Consider the following 18,242-nt stretch of genomic DNA (forward strand, 5'->3'; position numbering starts at 1 on the left):
TACAGCCAAATCAATGGGAGCCTTGCAATCGCAAGCTCCCAGGCGTTCTTTTCGTCGCTCATCCTACAGGGGCAACTCTAGGGGATCCTAGTCTGATACCCCGTCCACCTCCTACAAGTCTCCCACCCAATCCACCTTCACAAGAGGTTACCACAGAGGAGGATACAGAGGCAACAATAACAAAGGCAGAGGCAAAACTAACAACACCCGCTCTGCCTCCACCCCTGCCCAATGACTTCCCTCCGCTTCCCCCGGACCATTCTACTCCTGTCGGGGGAAGACTATAGCAGTTCCTTCCTGTCTGGACCAACATCACCACAGACAGGTGGGGGCGACAAAAAGTGCAATCAGGTTACTGTCTCGAACTTACCTCTACTCCCCCAAACATTCCACCCAAACAGCGTCCAATGTCAGCAGACCATTTGTCACTCCTCAAACAAGAGGTGTTTTCCTTACTACAAGTTTACTCCCTGTATTTTCTCATACCAAAGAAGGATGGCTCTCTGAGACCTATTCTAGACCTCAGGCCACTAAACAGGTACATACAATCAGACCACATGGTCAAACTTCAGTAAGTCCTCCCTCTACTTTCACAGGGCGACTTCCTGGCCACCTTAGATCTCAAAGACGCCTATTTCCATATTCCCGTACACGCTGCTCACCGAAAATATCTCAGGTTTGTAGTGGACGAGCAGCACTATCAATTCAAAGTACTCCCTTTCGGAGTCACAACAGCACCAAGGGTATTCACCAAGTGCCTAGCAGTAGGCGCAGCCCATCTAAGAAGACAACACATTCACGTCTTCCCATACCTCGACGACTGGTTCATAAAAGCCAACTCGTACAACCAGTGTGTTCATCACACTCAAGCAACTATCCAATTACTCCACGACCTGGGGTTCACAGTAAACCACACCAAGTCTCATCTGGAACCCTCTCACATACAACAGTACCTCGGCACCACAATAAACACCTCAAAAGTGTTCGCCTATCCCAGTCCACCAAGGATAGCAAGCATTCTCGCTCTCGGACCCAAATTTCAGCCGCACCACTCTCCCCCAGCTCGAGTGTTCATGCAGCTGATAGGGATGATGGCCTCTTGCATTTTCATAGTGACTCTAGATGCGTCCCATACAAGAGTGCTTAGCCATCCACAAGTTCTCCAACCATACTTTCAGATATGGGGGCAACCACAGATAGACCTTTTCGCCACCCACGAAAACGCCAAATGCCCAAGCTTTGCCGCCAGATACCCACACCCATTGTCCAAAGGCAATGCGATATGGATGAACTGGTCAGGCAGATTTGCGTACGCTTTTCCGCCTCTCCCACTCATACCACTGGTGGTGCGCAAACTACAGCAACACTCATTGACTCTAATTCTAGTTGCTCCAACTTGGGCCAGACAACCATGGTACACCACATTGTTGGAACTGTCAATAGTCCCGCACCAAAGATTACACCTCTCACCACGCCTCTTAACCCAGAGCCGTGGAGAGATCAGACACCCAGACCCAGCTCAGCTAAACCTTGCGATCTGGCTCCTGAAATCTTAGAATTCGGTTACCTTAACCTTCCTCCTGACTGTATGAACGTCATTAAGGAGGCTAGACGTCCTACCACTAGAGCCTGCTATGCAGCCAAGTGGAAACGATTTGTGATATATTGCCATAACAATACCATCAATCCTCTAGATGTATCTATCCAACACATCATAACCTACCTTCTACACCTACAAAGGTGCAACTTAGCCTACATGTCTATAAGGCTGCACCTTGCTGCTATAGCAGCATACCTACAAACTAGACAACATCGATCGCTATTTAGAGTGCCTTTATGGAAGGCCTCAAGAGGATAATTCCTCCCAGAGTTCCACCCTCACCTGTGTGGAATTTAAATATTGTGCTCACACGACAAATGGGGCCTCCGTTTGAACCTCTACATAAATGTGAGCTACAATTCTTAACATGGAAAGTTGCTTTCCTAGTAGCCATAACTTCTCTAAGAAGAGTTAGTGAAATACAAGCCCTAACTATTCAAGAACCATTCTTACAAATGCATCATAATAAGGTGGTTCTTCGCACTAATCTAAATTTCTCCCTAAAGTCATTTCCCCCTTCCACCTTAATCAATCTGTGGAGTTGCCCATTTTCTTCTCGCAACCACACAGTCGCAGGAAAAGCTCTCCATACTTTAGATGTTAAAAGAGCATTACTTTATTACATTGAAAGAAAGCAACCTTTTCGGATAACCAAACAACTTTTCGTTTCTTTCTCATCACCCCACAAAGGCAATCCCATATCTAAGTCAGATAGCCAGATGGCCTGTTAAATGCATACAAATTTGCTAATACAAAGCAAAACACACTTTAACTGTTCCTCCTAGAACCCACTCTACAAGGAAAATAGGGGCTTCTATGGCATTCTTAGGCAACATTCCATTAGATGATATCTGCAAAGCAGCTACATGGTCTACACACCACATACGTTCACTAAACACTACTGTGTAGATGTGCAAACCAAACAACAAGCTAGTGTGGGCCAAGCTGTACTCAAAACCTTATTTCAGACTTCTGCAACAGATAATGGGAACCACCGCTAGACGTGGGACTGCTATACAATCTATGCAAAAGTGTGTAATCTGCTGCTCATATGCCTCGAACGGTATATGCTGCTTACCAGTATGCATCTGTTCTTGGCATGTAGAGCTGCAAATCTACACATGCCCACCCGGCTTCCTTTATCTGTTCCAGTATTATCTTATTTAGATACACTATACAAGGGCATCTTCCTGTTTCTTACAAAGCTCCATCATTTCCCTGCTGGCGAAAAACAATCTGAGGATGGAGCAGATGCCCATGCGCACTATGATCCTAAGGAGGAGTCGCATACCTCGTGACTTCCAAAGACTTTCCAGGACAAAAACAAGTGCAAACATCCGGACCCAACACCAGATGGCGATCTATGCAAAAGTGTGTAGATCTGCAGCTCTACATGCCAAGAACAGATGCATACTGGTAAGTAGCATATTCCTTCTTGTGTGTGCTCCCTTTGAGCCTCTTCGTAACTTTCCCCTCAGGTTGCTGACTCTCAAAACTGCCTTTCGTGTTGCCATCACATCTGCGTGCAGGGTGAGCGAGCTGCTGGCCTTATCTTCTGAGCCCCTTTTTCAATCTGTACATCCGGATAAAGTGGTGCTCCGGACCAAGGCTTCATTCCTTCCTAAGGTCATCACACCTTTTCATGTGGGCCAATCTTTCGCTCTGTCCACCTTTTATCCCCCTCCGCATCCCTCCAAGGAGACCACCCTGTGGACCCTTAACTTACATTGTCTTTTTATCTTGATCGCACAAATGACTTCCAGGGGGGATGATAAACTCTTCATTGTCTATGTTGGTGCCAAGAAAGGTTGGACTTTTCAGAAACTGACTATCTCCCAAAGGGTTGTCCTTAGCATCAAAATATGCTTGCTTTGGTGAAGAAGGACCCTACTGTGGGGTTGCGTGCTCATTTCACCAGAGCAACGGCGGCAACTGCGGCATTAGCACGTGGAGATCCAGTCTTTGACATCTGTCAGGAAGCAACGTGGGCATTCTTACACACATTTACCAGACACTACTGCCTGGATAGCTACGTCTGGAGGGATGGGTACTTTGCCTGTTTGGTCCTCCAGGACTTTCTGGTTTCACCTTGGTTCACAGACCCTTCTCCGGGAATGTTATTACTGGGGTATCTAATCCAAGGTAAGGAATCTACAACTAACGGTCTCTAACAGATGAGTAAGTTATATACGTTTGGTAACAATGTATCTGAAAGAAACACGTTAGTTAGATTCCTCACCTTAGAATATCCCCAGGCGTCAGACTGGATCCGGAAGATTTTTCGTCAGCAATACCCCTTGCGCGTCGCTAGGCGTCGTCTGCGGCTCCGCGTCCATCGTCGGCGTCATGCGCCGGAATGACGTCGTCGGAGTACTTAGACGCCGCCCTCGCGCGCTGACGTCAGTTCTTCTTTTTTCCGCGCCAGTAAGCGCAGATCCGGGAGAGCTACCCCTTTAGTCAATTTTTGACTAACTTTTTGATCCTTTTTGATCGAGTCTCGACACCGGTGCCTGGGTTTAAAGCCTGTACGGACTGTAGCCGATTGATGTCGGTTACGGACCATCACCGCCGGTGTCTTTATTGCTTGGGCCTCGATCACGACGCGGAGTCGTGTTCGGACTGCAAGGCCCTGACCTCGAAGGCTAGACGGGAGCGGTCCCGTAAGCTTCTCGAGATTCGCCACTCGGCTCCGCGCGCCTCTCGATCCCGGTCCAGGAGGAGGTCCAAGGATCGGTCGCGGAGCCGCAGCCGACGTCCCCATCGGTCGTCGGGATCCAAGTCTTCGGGTAAGTCGAAGCATTCCAAGAAGTCCAAGAGGCGACATCGCTCTTCGGACTCCCCTCGCCGGTCGCGCGACTCGGCCGAGGGTCAGGGTGGTTCCACCCCCGCGGCTCCGGCGGAGCCGCAGGCGCCGCGTCCGTCCCCATACCCTCCGGTCCCTGGGACTAACGCGACGCCGGCGGAAGTCAGTGCCTTCCTCTCGGCCATGAGGAACCTGGCTCCGCCGTCGGCGCCCGCTGGCGCGCCTTCGGGCCCCGCGGATCCGACTGGGCTGCCTTGCCTGCCGGCGGCTCCGGCCCCGGCGCCGTTGACGGCTCCGGCCTCGACGCCGCAAGCGCCCGAGGGACCCGTTCTCGAGTCCCCGTCGACGCCGGTCAACCTAGTCACGCCTCCTCCACCGGCGTCGACTCCGGTTCCACCCCCGACGTCGACTCCGCTCGACGTCGTGCCCCAGTTCAGTCCCGCTCCGGGCCCGGCGCCGGTCCGGCGTCGATGGACGCCGAGATCGACGCCGCTAGAGACACATTTTGTCTACCGCCCGGCTCTGTTACTTTCTCCTCTACACCAGGAGTCGGATGATGGGGACTACTGGGAGGGATCCGAGGATCCTATGGACGCTCAGGCCCGATTGTCCCAGGACTGGGCAGATGAACTGGGGGAGGCCAGTGGTCTGGATACCTCACCAGACACTGGATTCATCTCTCCTCCGACTGTGGCTTCGGAGGAGGGTGCTGCTTTCTCCGTGGTGCTGCGCAAGGCGGCCGCAGCCCTTGGGCTCGAGCTGGCTGCCGTGGCTGTGAGGACGAACGTCCTCACTGAGGTGCTTCAGTCTGCAGCAAGCTCCACTGAGCCTCTGCTGCCATTCAATGAGGCCCTCACTGACGTTCTACAGGGCACCTGGTCCAAGCCCTCCACAGTTCCTCCTGTGGACAGGAAAGTTGCCAGGCGCCACCGCCCTGCTCCGGGCGACCCCAGTTTTCTGTCCCAACACCCTACCCCTGAGAGCCTGGTTATCCAGGCCTCCACCTCCCAATCCTCTTTCCCGACCGCCCCGCCGGACCGGGATTCCAAGAGACTGGAGCAGTTTGGCAAGAAACTGTTCTCTTCCCTTAGTTTGGGCCTGCGGTCTTTGAACACCGCTTGTCTCTTGGACCGTTATTCCCACTCTCTGTGGGATGCGGTGGAGGACGCGCTGCCCCTGTGTCCGGAGGAGGTCCAGACACGACTTACCCAGGCTCTGGCCCATGGGAGGGATGCCGCGCGACATGCTATACGTTGTGGGCTTGACACCACGGACTCGCTGGGTAGGGCCATTTCCACCACAGTGGCGCTTCGACGTCACGCCTGGCTGCAGTCCACGTCATTTTCCGGCGATGTCCAGAGCACTCTCATGGACATGCCGTTTGATGGCACTCGCCTTTTTGGCGAGAAGGCGGACAGTGCGCTGAACCGCTTTAAGGACTCCCGGGCTACGGCCAAGTCCTTGGGCCTCTCGGCCCCGCGGTCGCAATCTTCCGCTTTTCGCCCCTTTCGTGGCCAAGGAAGGGGTGCCTCCTCACGTGCGCCTAGCCACCAGCCGCAGAACCAACCTGCGCGCGGTCGCGGACGTGGTTTCCGCCGAGGCGGATCTGGAGGACGACGAGGTCAGCCCACATCCACCCCGGCAGCATCCGCCTCAAAGCCTTCCTAGTCCGAGCTTTCAGGCCCATTCCACGCCAGTGGGCGGCAGAGTTCGCCATCACCTGCTCCACTGGCGGTCCATCACATCGGACAGGTGGGTGCTGCAAATCGTCCGAAGGGGCTACTCCCTCCCCTTCGAGACGACCCCTCCAGCCATGCCACCGCAGCACCACCGTATCTCGGGGGATCATTTGAATCTTCTCCACGAGGAAATTTCGGCCCTCTTGGCCAAGGGGGCCGTCGAGCGCGTTCCGAGCCCAAAAGTAGATTGTGGTTGTTATTCCCACTACTTTCTGGTTCCCAAGAAGGGCAAAGGGGGCCTACGCCCTATCTTGGACCTCCGGAACGTCAATGCCTTCCTCCGGAAGGAGAGGTTCAAGATGTTAACTTTGGCTCAGGTTCTGGCTGCCCTCGACCCTGGAGACTGGATGGTAGCGTTGGACTTGCAGGACGCATATTTCCACATCCCCGTCCTGCCGGCCCACCGGCGTTACCTGCGGTTCACGGTTGGCCAAGAGCACTTTCAGTTTACCGTGCTCCCCTTCGGCCTCACCAGTGCCCCTCGGGTGTTCACGAAAGTGATGGCGGTGGTCGCAGCTCATCTGCGCAGATCAGGGGTTCCAGTCTTCCCCTATCTCGACGACTGGTTGTTGAAGGAGGGCTCGCCCCAGGCAGTCGTCTCCCACCTCCAGACTACGGCGGATCTCCTGCATTTGCTGGGGTTTTCCATCAACGTGCCGAAGTCACACCTGAGTCCCTCTCAGAAGCTCCTCTTCATCGGAGCGGTTCTCGATTCGGCGCAGTTCCGGGTCTATCCACCGGAACAGCGGGTCCGGGATATACAGGACCTGATTCCCATCTTTCAGCCTCTATCCTGGGTTTCGGTCAGGCTAGTGTTGCGGCTTCTGGGGCTGATGGCCTCCTGCATCCTACTAGTGCATCACGCCAGGCTGCGCATGCGGGCTCTGCAGTGGGACCTGAAGTTTCAGTGGGCCCAGCATCACGGCAACCTGTCCGACCATGTCTTGATCTCGGAGGGCACTGCACGGCAGTTGCAGTGGTGGCTCACGGACCGCGATTGGGTCATGGGCAGAAGCCTCTCCCTTCCCCAACCGGAGCATGTCGTAGTGACGGATGCGTCCCTCCTGGGATGGGGTGGCCATATGGGAGAGGCGGAGATCAGAGGCCTCTGGTCTCCGGCGGAGTCTCGTCTCCACATCAACCTGTTGGAGTTGAGAGCGATCCGGCTTGCACTGAAAGCCTTCTTTCCCTCTGTCAGGGGCAGTGTCGTGCAGGTGTTCACGGACAACACCACCGCCATGTGGTATTGCAACAAACAGGGCGGGGTGGGGTCGTGGACCCTTTGTCAGGAGGCGCTGCGCCTCTGGACGTGGCTGGAACACCAGGGCGTCACCCTAGTGGTTCAACATCTGGCGGGCTCTCTGAACGCCAGAGCGGACGAACTCAGCCGCCGGTGCATGATGGATCACGAATGGCGTCTGAACTCCGAAGTGGCGCAAGGTCTCTTTCAGCAGTGGGGAGAGCCTTGGTTAGATCTATTCGCCACCGAAGAGAACGCGCAATGTCAGCAGTACTGCGCGTTGGAATTTCCACGGCGGCACTCGCTCGGCGACGCTTTTCGTCACGAGTGGAGTTGCGGTCTGTTGTACGCCTTTCCGCCTATACCACTTCTGCCCAGAGTGCTGAAGAAGATCAGGCACGACCGGGCCCAAGTCATCTTGGTGGCTCCGGATTGGGCACGAAGATACTGGTATCCCGAGCTACTCAGTATGTTGACCGATCCCCCGATACGTCTGCCCCTTCGGGAGGATCTTCTGTCGCAGCAGCAGGGGACGGTCCTCCACCCGAACCTGTCCAGCCTCCACCTCCATGCGTGGAGATTGAGCGGCGGCAGTTGATGCCATTTGACTTGCCTCCTGAAGTCTGTGATGTCATTCTGGCAGCCAGGCGTCCCTCCACAAAGACGGTATACGCCTGCCGGTGGAACAAATTTGTGGCATGGTGCACAGCAAAGGCTGTGGATCCCCTTTCCGCCCCTCTTTCTGAGGTTCTCCTCTTTCTTCTTTCTCTGGCCCGGCAGGGCTTTGCCCTGGGCACCCTGAAAGGTTATCTTGCTGCCATCTCTGCCTTCTTGCGGCTTCCTGATCAGCCTTCTCTTTTCAAGTCCCCTGTGGTTACACGCTTTCTAAAAGGCATTACTCACACGTTCCCTCCTGTCCCTTTTGTAATGCCTCAGTGGGACTTGAATCTGGTCTTGACATTCCTGATGTGCGCTCCCTTCGAGCCTCTTCACAATTGTCCTCTTCGTCTTCTGACTCTTAAGACTGCTTTTCTGGTAGCCATCACCTCGGCTAGACGGGTGAGTGAGCTCCAGGCTTTATCTTCAAAGCCTCCTTTTCTGTCTGTTCATCCGGACAAGGTTGTCCTTCGGCCTCGTCCCTCCTTTCTTCCGAAAGTAGTGACTCCATTTCATCTTGGGCAGTCTGTCACCTTGCCCACCTTCTTTCCGCCTCCGCATCCTTCCAAAGAGGAATAGAGGCTCCACCGTCTGGACCCAAAACGTGCGCTCTCCTTTTATTTGGACTGCACAAAGCAGTTCCGGGTGGACGACCAACTTTTCGTTGGATACGTGGGTGCTAAGAAGGGGAAAGCTGTGCACAAACGGACCATCTCTCGGTGGGTCGTTTTGTGCAGCAAAATTTGTTACTCTTTGGCGAAAAAGGACCCTCCTGTGGGGCTGCGCGCCCATTCTACTCGGGCCACAGCGGCTACTACTGCTTTGGGACGGGGAGTCCCTTTGCAGGACATCTGTCAGGCGGCGACGTGGGCTTCGCTACACACGTTTGCCAGGCATTATTGTCTTGACAGCCAAGTCCGGAGGGATGGCTTCTTTGGCCGTTCTGTCCTCCAGGACTTTCTGGTGTGATCTTGGTTCACAGACCCACCACCGGGGATGGTATTGCTTGGGTATCTATTCTAAGGTGAGGAATCTAACTAACGTGTTTCTTTCAGATGAACAAGTTACTTACCTTCGGTAACGAGGTATCTGTAAGAAACATTAGTTAGTTAGATTCCTCACCGACCCACCCATCCTCCCCGTTCTGCGAACTGACATCTAGGGTTAAGGTTATCCTTTTCAGGCCCCTAGATTTTCTTTTTGGCACCAGTGTCGGTCTTTGCATGGCTCTGCGTTCCTGGGGCGGAAGGCTATGTACAAGAACTGACGTCAGCGCGCGAGGGCGGCGTCTAAGTACTCCGACGACGTCATTCCGGCGCACGACGCCGACGACGGACGCGGAGCCGCAGACGACGCCTAGCGACGCGCAAGGGGTATTGCTGACGAAAATTCTTCTGGATCCAGTCTGACGCCTGGGGATATTCTAAGGTGAGGAATCTAACTAACTAATGTTTCTTACAGATACCTCGTTACCGAAGGTAAGTAACTTGTTCATTTAGTAGAGACATATGTTAGTTGTAGATTCCTTACCGCCCAACCCATCCTCTCCGCTCTGTGAACTGATTTTTAGGGATAGGGACTCCCCTAAAGGGCCCTAGTTTTGACGCACAAGTGGTCAGTGTCTTTCATGGCTCTGTGCTTTTGGCGTGGAAAGTCGTGTTATGAACTGACGTCAGTGTGCATGGGCGGTGTCTGTGTAGGTTTCCCCTACGTCATTGCTGCGCCCACGACACCAACGCCAGACATGGAGCCGACCGACGCCATCTAACAACTTGTAGGGCTACTGCGGAAGAAAAAATCTCCAGATCCAGACTGAAGCCTGGGGGCAATTCTAAAGTAAGAAATCTACAACTAACATATGTCTCTACCAGATACATACATCGTTACTAAAGGTAAGTAACTTGTTCCTTTGAAGGTAAGTAACTTTGGTCAAGTCAATGACAAAAATGAAAAAAACCTGTTCTATTAATAATAATTGCATATTAACCTACTACAAAAGGTGACTAGCAACTAGTGCAGAGGTCAAATACACTTGAGGAAATATCAATTAAACCATTGTGGTAGTTTTTCGTTGTTGTGTGTATCTGATAGAGACATCTAGCTGCAGATTCCTTATTTTATAATCCTCCCCAGGCGCCAGACCAGCAATGTAGTTTTGGTTGTAGGGCTTACGTGGGCTCCGTTGACGTCACATTTGGGAGACGACAACGCTACAAAGTCGCCGATGCCCTCTACTGATGCACAGAGATACTAAGAAACTTCCTGGATCCAGTCCGGCGCCTGAGGAGGATTTTAAGGTGAATCTGTGGCTAGACCCTGTCTCTACCAGATGAGGTGAAACCAAAGAGAAGTAACTTGTCCATTTACGTGACTTGCGTAGAAAATCCCAAGCTACAAGGCAGTGGGGCACTACATTTTTTGCAGTGCAGAAGACAATTAAATCTATAAGCTGATCACAATACAAATTTAGGAACTCTCCATGGTAAAGTGTCATGTTGCCAAAATGGTATTTTCTCTGTGTCAGCCTCATTTGTTTTGTTAACATTGCCGTAATTTTAAACCATCTACAGCACAAGTTAAACCATTTGTGTAGTGTTTTTTTTTAGTAGTTTTTCATTTTGCCTCAGAAGCGCAACAAAGTCACTGCATCCTGACTTGATTTATGAAGCAGTGCCTAATCATTGTATTTCAATATTTAAAATGTCTCCGAATTTTACCTATTCCACTTTCCATTTGTGCCCTTGCCTTTTCAATTGTATCCTTACTTTCTCCAGTAACAGCTTTCTAACTTTAACTGTACTTTCTAAGTAACATTTCTAGAAAACAACTTGTATGCCTTTCAGTGATGCCTTACAGCTGTACACCATATAGCACAATTATACGTTTCCTCATGTGATTGTAGTTTTAAATTGTGTTTTTTGTCGGGAAGAGGAGTTGGCCTAACAGCTAGGGCGGTCGACCTCGGATCTGGGGAGCCGGGTACGAGTCTCGGCAATGACCCTAAACATCCTGTGAATCTGGTCAAATCACTTAATCTCCCCATGCCTAACAAAAAATGAATGTGTCCTCATGTAACGCAGCTGGTGCTATGTAAAGCGCTCTGACACCTTCGAGTTAAGTTCACGCTATATAAAACTCCTTAAAATAAAAAAAATAAAAATACAAGCTAATTCCATATCAACAATTGAACAGAGGGACATTTTATGTGAGAATTATCAGCAGACAGAATAAACAATTGCGATGGCTTGGTAGTGGATGGGATAACATTTTGTCTAATTTCAATTAATGTACTTTTTCCCTCTGGCATGTATAACTGAGATATTTTAACATTTCAGGATTTGCTGTTGGCTGAATATGAGACACCTTTGTTACCTCGTTATACTTTGCCACTCTTGTCTTGTCCAGGCCAACTTTTCCCTGTAACAGCTAAACATTTGGAGACACCAGATGAGGTATGGAAAAAAGTATAATCTTTTTAAGTTTATTGTTATTTTCTTTTAAAATATAGTTCATTACAGAAGCTCCTTGTTCTTCATAGGGTTAAAGAAATATGGATAATCTAACACGTTATCAATGTGGTATTGTGTAAACTTCCTTGGCTATAATTAGTAAAACTTGAAAGTGACTTACCATACATTGTTTTTCCTAGCTGTATTTTTCGACAAACAATTATTTCCGAATGGCTGTGATTTAAAGATTTTGTGTTGTCTGCTTCAGAAATTTAAGTTCAAATAGACCCTCATTGTCAGAAAACATCCAGGAATATAGTACTCCCACACCAAGAGAACTTCTCCACAGTTGCCTACCTCCAGATCACATAACATAGCAAATAATGTAATTTGTACATCACCCAGCTATTGAGCATTCTCACCGTAGTATAACACAGTGGTGCTCAGACAAAATGGAATAGTGGTATGTAGGAAAGTAGGGTCTGCATTCATGGTCACCCCCTCTTTTTACTGGTGTCATTATGTTTTCATGACTAGTCTGACTGGGATCCTGCTAATCATGACCCCAGTCTGTGCTTCTACCCTACATTGGACATGGTGATTACTTAGGTACACTCCAGATTGGCTACTGGTGCACCCTGATTGGTTCTTAGTATATGGTACTAAGGTACCTACGGCATAGGTACACCCGGGGTCTCCTATGGGCTGCAGCATGTATTATGCCACCCATGAGACCCACTCAAATTGGGACTACAGTCCTGCCATTTCTGCCTGTGTCAGCTGGTGCTAGCACCACTTAAAACAGATATAAGTTTCCTTATATCTGAGGTTATTGCACTTAAACCCTATAAGTCACCCCTAAGGCAGGCCTTTCAATATTGAAGGCAGGGCGCTCGGTTCTAAGTGTGAGGGTGCCACTGCGTGCACAGGACTCAAGCTTCGTAGTCCATTCTAACGTGTTGTAAGTGCGTCAGACATTATGCCATATAGAATGGCCATGCGTCATTACGCAATGACCATCTCTAAACTGGCTGTAACAAACATGTAATGTTTGGTATCAAACATGTTGGAATCATAACCCCACAGCGTAAACGGTCTGGAAGGTATGATTGCATGCACTGTAAAGCTCCTCCGGGAGGCCCTCAGTGGTTCCGGTACAAGTCTTCTAGAACCGGGCAGCAAGCTAGGGCTGTTGCCAACCAGAGATTCGTTTCTGCCCTCCTGCTGCTGAGCCAAGCTTGAGCAGTGGAAGGCAAAACAATAGGTATCCTGTCAAAGGGAGGTGTTGCCACCTGCCAGACAGGATTTAGTGTATTGGGACAGGGTGGGGGCGCTTGCCAGCACCACTTAAACTGCTTCAAGGGCACATTTGGTGCCCCCCTTCAGGGATGTGGGATTTAATAAAATATCTACTTGTCCTTCGGGCAGGTTGCTCAATTACTCTACTTGTCCTGTAACAAAATCCACTTGTGCCTTTTGTGCCATGTAATGTGGCAACAAATTATGGCAGCAATCTCGTTCTAAATGAGAGCTCTGAAATAGCCTCTCTGATTATGCCAGAGCTCCTTCCATACCGGGGTTTGAATGCTAGAAATTCCCTTACGTTGCCAAGTTTGGCAAAGATCTACATACTGGGGCTGAAGGTTGGGAATTTATTCCTGACAATGACAAAGTTGTTGGAGGTAAAGTGAACTTGCAAACACTCAGATTTTCGCATGAGCAAATCTACACCTGGATATTTGTTCATGCTGAAATGCAGTTCACAAATATTTTCTAGGAGTACTATTTCTTGGCCTACTGTGTAAAGTCTCGTGAATTCACAAAAGTAGTATATCCGCTCTTAATGCAAGGACATGGGTGCACTTTTGAGACTTTATTTAATAACTGGGCCCCTAATTGGGTTTGTGTGTTAACCGTGACCTTTTGTGTTTATTACAATTCTGTCTCTCCAATCTCGCTCTCTCTGTCTCTCGCTCTCTCTATTGGCTAGCTTCACTATGCGTGACACATTCTGTTCTTTCACAAGGAGCATATCGACACAGTTGTTTTGTTCAGTGCCAGGAACTACTGTGCCAATGTGTGGTTTTTGAGACAAAAATAATGTTTGTTATAATGGTGAGGGCCCGGCAGCTCCCACACCAATAAGGTTTTACAAAAACCATGCCAAACCAAGTCACACATTGACAAAACCAAAAGACCTACTGGCTTTACCAAAGCTTGTTTATTTTTCTGTTTCCCACAATCTTATTAAAACTGGTTAGACTGATTTTCCGTTATATATATATAAAACCATAGGTTTCACACATGTTATAGTTAGGTGGACATTTCACTCGTAAAAAACCAATGAAATTCCCCCGTTATAGTTAGTTCAGATAACTATAACTCGCGCGCCCGCAATCCACTGCTCATGACGTTACATATTGCATCACTCGTGACATGGTCAGTGGCATCACTCATGACATCATCCTTTTGATAGAGTGGCGGTCGCGCGAGTTTTAGTTATCTGAACTACTATAACGGGGGAATTTCATTGGTTTTTTACGAGTGAAATTAGGGGATATCCACCTTCCTACAAGAAGGCCTTGGGGTTAATGATGGTGGGTTTCCCTAGGAACATCAGCTCCGTTTTTTCGCCGTTTAATTTAAGGAAGGAGTTATCCATCCAGTTGGCAATGTGCTCCATGCAGTTAGCCAAACCGAACTGCTCCTTTTCCATATGATTTAGGGAAACAATCAGTTGTGTGTCGTCTGCGTATGAGACGATCTTCACCCCGAATGGCCTAACCAACTCACCCAGAGGGCGCATATATACATTAAAAAGCGTGGGGCTCAGGGAGGATCCCTGAGGAACCCCACAATGCAATGGCATTCTCTCCGAGACAGAGTCATTCTCAAAGACTTGAAATGATCTATCACTCAGGAAGGATTCTAACCATTTAAGCAGGATTCCTGAGACTCCGATCTCTCTTAGCCTTTCCAACAAGATAGGGTGGTTGACAGTATCAAAGGCCGCGCTGAGGTCAAGTAGCACAATGGCTACAGACCCTCCAGCGTCTAAGATTTTCCGTGATTCTTCCACCACGGTTAGCAATGCAGTTTCAGTGCCCTGCTGCGGTCGGAAACCGGTTTGAGAGGAGTGAAGACGATCATTTTCCTCCAGAAATGTAGAAAGAATGTTGTTAACATACCTTTCACATATCTTAGCGACCCCAGGCAGCAGCAAAATGGGTCGAAAATTAGAAAGGTTTTCTGGGTCCAGAGAGGGTTTCTTGAGGAGGGCTCTTACCATGGCCTGTTTCCATAAAGATGGTACCAACCCCATAGAAAGAGAGAGGTTAATAAGGTCAAGAGTAACGGGACCAATGGCGTCAAACGCCTGGTTAAAAAGAGCCGGGGTAATCACGTCATGAGGGGAACCAGATTTAAGCTTATGAGCATAGACTTTTAAGGTGTTCAGATCCATCGAGGGGATAGCATCGATTCCAGACTCAGACATTTGTACAAGAGCATGGGAAGGGGTATCTCCTCCTAGACCTGAAGGGGTCGGAAAGGTAGAGTAAATGTAATCAATCTTTTTAAAGAAAAATTGGGCCAAGTCATTACACCGTACCACAGGGTCGGCCAGTAAGGGAGTAGGCTCCGGAGGCTTAATAAGGGTTTTAGCAATTTTAAAAATTTCTAGAGGAGCGTTTGCGGCAGAGAGAATGTTCTTCTCATAGTACTCTGCTTGGGCCTGTCTAATTGCTGCTTTATAGGTTTTGATGGATTCTCTATAGTTCTGTTTTTTGGTCGCAGAGAAGTCCTTTCTCCAACCTCTTTCCAAATGTCTACAAGTAACCACCAATCAGAATTACGCTCGCGCACGTTAGGGTGCGCGCACGGTGCGCGGCTATAGATATTTGTGTACTTTAACTGCAATTTTCTCAGGAACTACTGAACAGATTGACTCCATATATGCAAAAGGTACATCCCTGACCTGAGGACTACCTCTTTGCCAAATTTCAAGTAATTCTGTTCAGCCGTTCGGGCTGTACCTTCGACTAAAGGTCCTATGGGAAAATGCATGGGGAAAACACGTTTTGGGACCCCCTTTTTTTCTCGGCCCCCGTTTGACGAATCCCCTCGAGACTTTCAGGGTAGGAGCTGAGCGGTGCGCGCACGGTGAAAAACCTGGAAAAATAAATAAATAATAAATACGTAACTTAGCATTTAAAAAAACGTACAAATTCACTGAAAAAACCATAGGTTTCACACACGTTATAGTTAGCTGGACATTTCACTCGTAAAAAACCAATGAAATTCCCCCGTTATAGTTACTGCAGGCAACTATAACTCACGCGACCGCAATCCTCTGCTAATGGCGTCAGATATTACATACCTGTATTTAGACACTTATTTACCCATGTCTTCTTCCATTAATCTTTAGCTATACATATATTACAAATATTTATTTTTCAGAAAGACACATATGTCATCAGTGATGTAATATCTCAGCTGGGGCAAGGTCGTGTAATCACCCCTTAAAATAGACACATGTGTACCTATCAGCCACTCCTATGGCAGGCCTTAACAATCCTGGAGGCAGAGTGCTTGGTAACATGTGAGATGGTGTTCTAGCATGAGCTGAGCCTGTCTGCAGCTTTCGGAACCATGTCCTTATAGCTGTTCTATGATATAGCCTACCATATACTCTTAAAGTGCCTTATAATCTTAAACGGTTATGGTAACTATGGTTTGGCTTTATCAAAACATGTCGTGTAAGGTGTCTAACACTTAGGAATAATACCCCCATACCATTTCTGGTGATGAGGATATTATTCCCCCCTTCTAGAGGGAGAGACATGTTAAAATCCTACTTTGCTGTTTAACTCTGACCAAAGCCTCAGCATCACAAAATGGATGTTGCTGCCACAGACACGAGTCTGACCTCCTGCAGCTGGGAGCCCTCCCAGCCAGGGAGGCCTGGACAATAGGTTTCCTGCTTGGGGAGGTGCTAGCACCTCCCCAGACAGACTTTAGTGTATTGGGGCAGGGAGGGCTGAAAGGAATGAGACATGCCTGGGGCACACAAGGTGTCCCATGCATAGTCCAGTTCAAACCGGCGCTGGGGCACTCCTGCTCCAGCTCTGGCGCGAAACTGGACAAAGGAAAGGGGGTGTAACCACTCCCCTTCCTGGTCCCACCCATAGGAGGGACCTTGCAGGTAGCCCAGCCCACTAGCCCAGTATATCAGTAGGTAGCTGAGCCCTGCTAAATTAGATTAACCTGAATCTGCAACTTGTACAGAAACTCTGGACCTTCGACATTCGACCTCAGGAAGAAGACTGAAGAAATCTCCCTTGTGGCCAAGGAGTGACCACCCTGGGCAACCAGGCACCATCCAGCGACCGCTGCTTGCTTTGCGACTGATCCTACGAGGGACGACTGCAGAGACTGACCAGCGCCGAGACTTCCAGACACCTCTGAACCAGATCCACATCTACAGCGAAGCTGAGACCCGTGGAGGCGACGAGGGACGTGGGACCGGCGACTTGGGAAAAGTGGCTAGTACCCGACTAGCGCAACTTCCGAGGCTCCCTCGAGGCTGTGCTTGGGGAATTGAGAAGCCCCCATCCCGAGCACCATCTGCAAAGAAGACCAGCTCCCCACACTTCACGTGTTCTGCGTGGGGCCCTTCTGCACCTGAGTTGCTCGACGTGTTGTCCGATTGCTGGCCCGTTGGCTAGTGACCTCTCCGACGACGAACCTTTGTTTTCATCTTGCTGGTCCGGCTCCTCCAGACTGGCACCCGCTCCTCTGTGCATCTCCACGACATCGCCTGGTTCCTTCCTGGTTCCTTCCCGGCTCCTGGCTGGTGACCTAGACTCTGTCCCTTCTGCTTGCAGGTATCCTTCCTTCTTGATTCCATCCTTGTGATCCACCGGACACTCTTCACTGACTGCCTGTCAGCAACTTTCCTTCAGGCATCCATAGGAGTCAACGACGAAACCCGACGCAACTTCACACCTATGCACCCGCAGCCCGTGGGCTAGGTAACTTGAGTACTTCGGTGCTCACAAGGGTATTAACTATCCAAGGGTCTAGTTTCCGAGTCTCGACTTCCTAGCTATACCAGAAGTGTCCTAAAACTGTTAATTTCTAATAACTTCCATTTCTATCGACTTTTACGCATTACGCATGAGTGTTTCCACTCTGCACCTGAATCCCGTGGGCCTCCCTCTTCCTAACCTTTGGTAGTATAGTGTAGCCCCAGCGATTCCCTAGGCCTAGGCCTATCCTGTGTTCGTGACAGAGGTTCTTATACCACTTACTTAGTATATGTCCAAAGACTGTTTTTAACCAGAACTGTACTGTACTGCGCTCTGCTACATCTTTGTGTATTGTACTGAATTGCTTTGGGGAGCGGGGAGAGCCGAAGGAGGGAATTGTGGAGAACTGTGGAGAATTGTAATATATCGATTGAAAATTGCACTTACCTGCACTGTAAAACTTCTCATCCACTCTCGCACTTTGCGAGGGACAGAGCACTGGGTCAGAGCATTGGGTCCTTCGCACGGGTGATCGAGAGCCTTTCCCCTCACTTCTGGTTGACAGCGGAGCACCGCCATTTTGGTCGACGCTCTAGTAGTTGAACCACTACAGCAGGGCCTCTATTTAGGAGGAGACATGCAAGCGCGTAGCGCGCGCGCGCAGCGGGCGCGCCAACGGCGCGCCAGAGGGAAGCCCGTCTGCGCCTGTCCGCGCCTCGTCCGCT

At 49.8% G+C, this 18,242-nt stretch overlaps 1 protein-coding gene across 1 annotated transcript in view; it reads left to right on the plus strand.

Annotated features, from left to right (window-relative positions):
- RNF17 (ring finger protein 17) overlaps positions 1 to 18,242 on the plus strand; it is a 2,644,767-nt gene that overhangs the window by 2,340,341 nt on the left and 286,184 nt on the right. The window contains exon 35 of the mRNA XM_085621540.1: positions 11,375 to 11,491. Within this exon, the coding sequence (XP_085477666.1) occupies positions 11,375 to 11,491 (117 nt within the window). The remainder of the gene's footprint in view (positions 1 to 11,374; positions 11,492 to 18,242) is intronic.

Source organism: Triturus cristatus, chromosome 8, assembly GCF_964204655.1.
Source record: "Triturus cristatus chromosome 8, aTriCri1.1, whole genome shotgun sequence".
Classification (NCBI taxonomy): domain Eukaryota; kingdom Metazoa; phylum Chordata; class Amphibia; order Caudata; family Salamandridae; genus Triturus; species Triturus cristatus.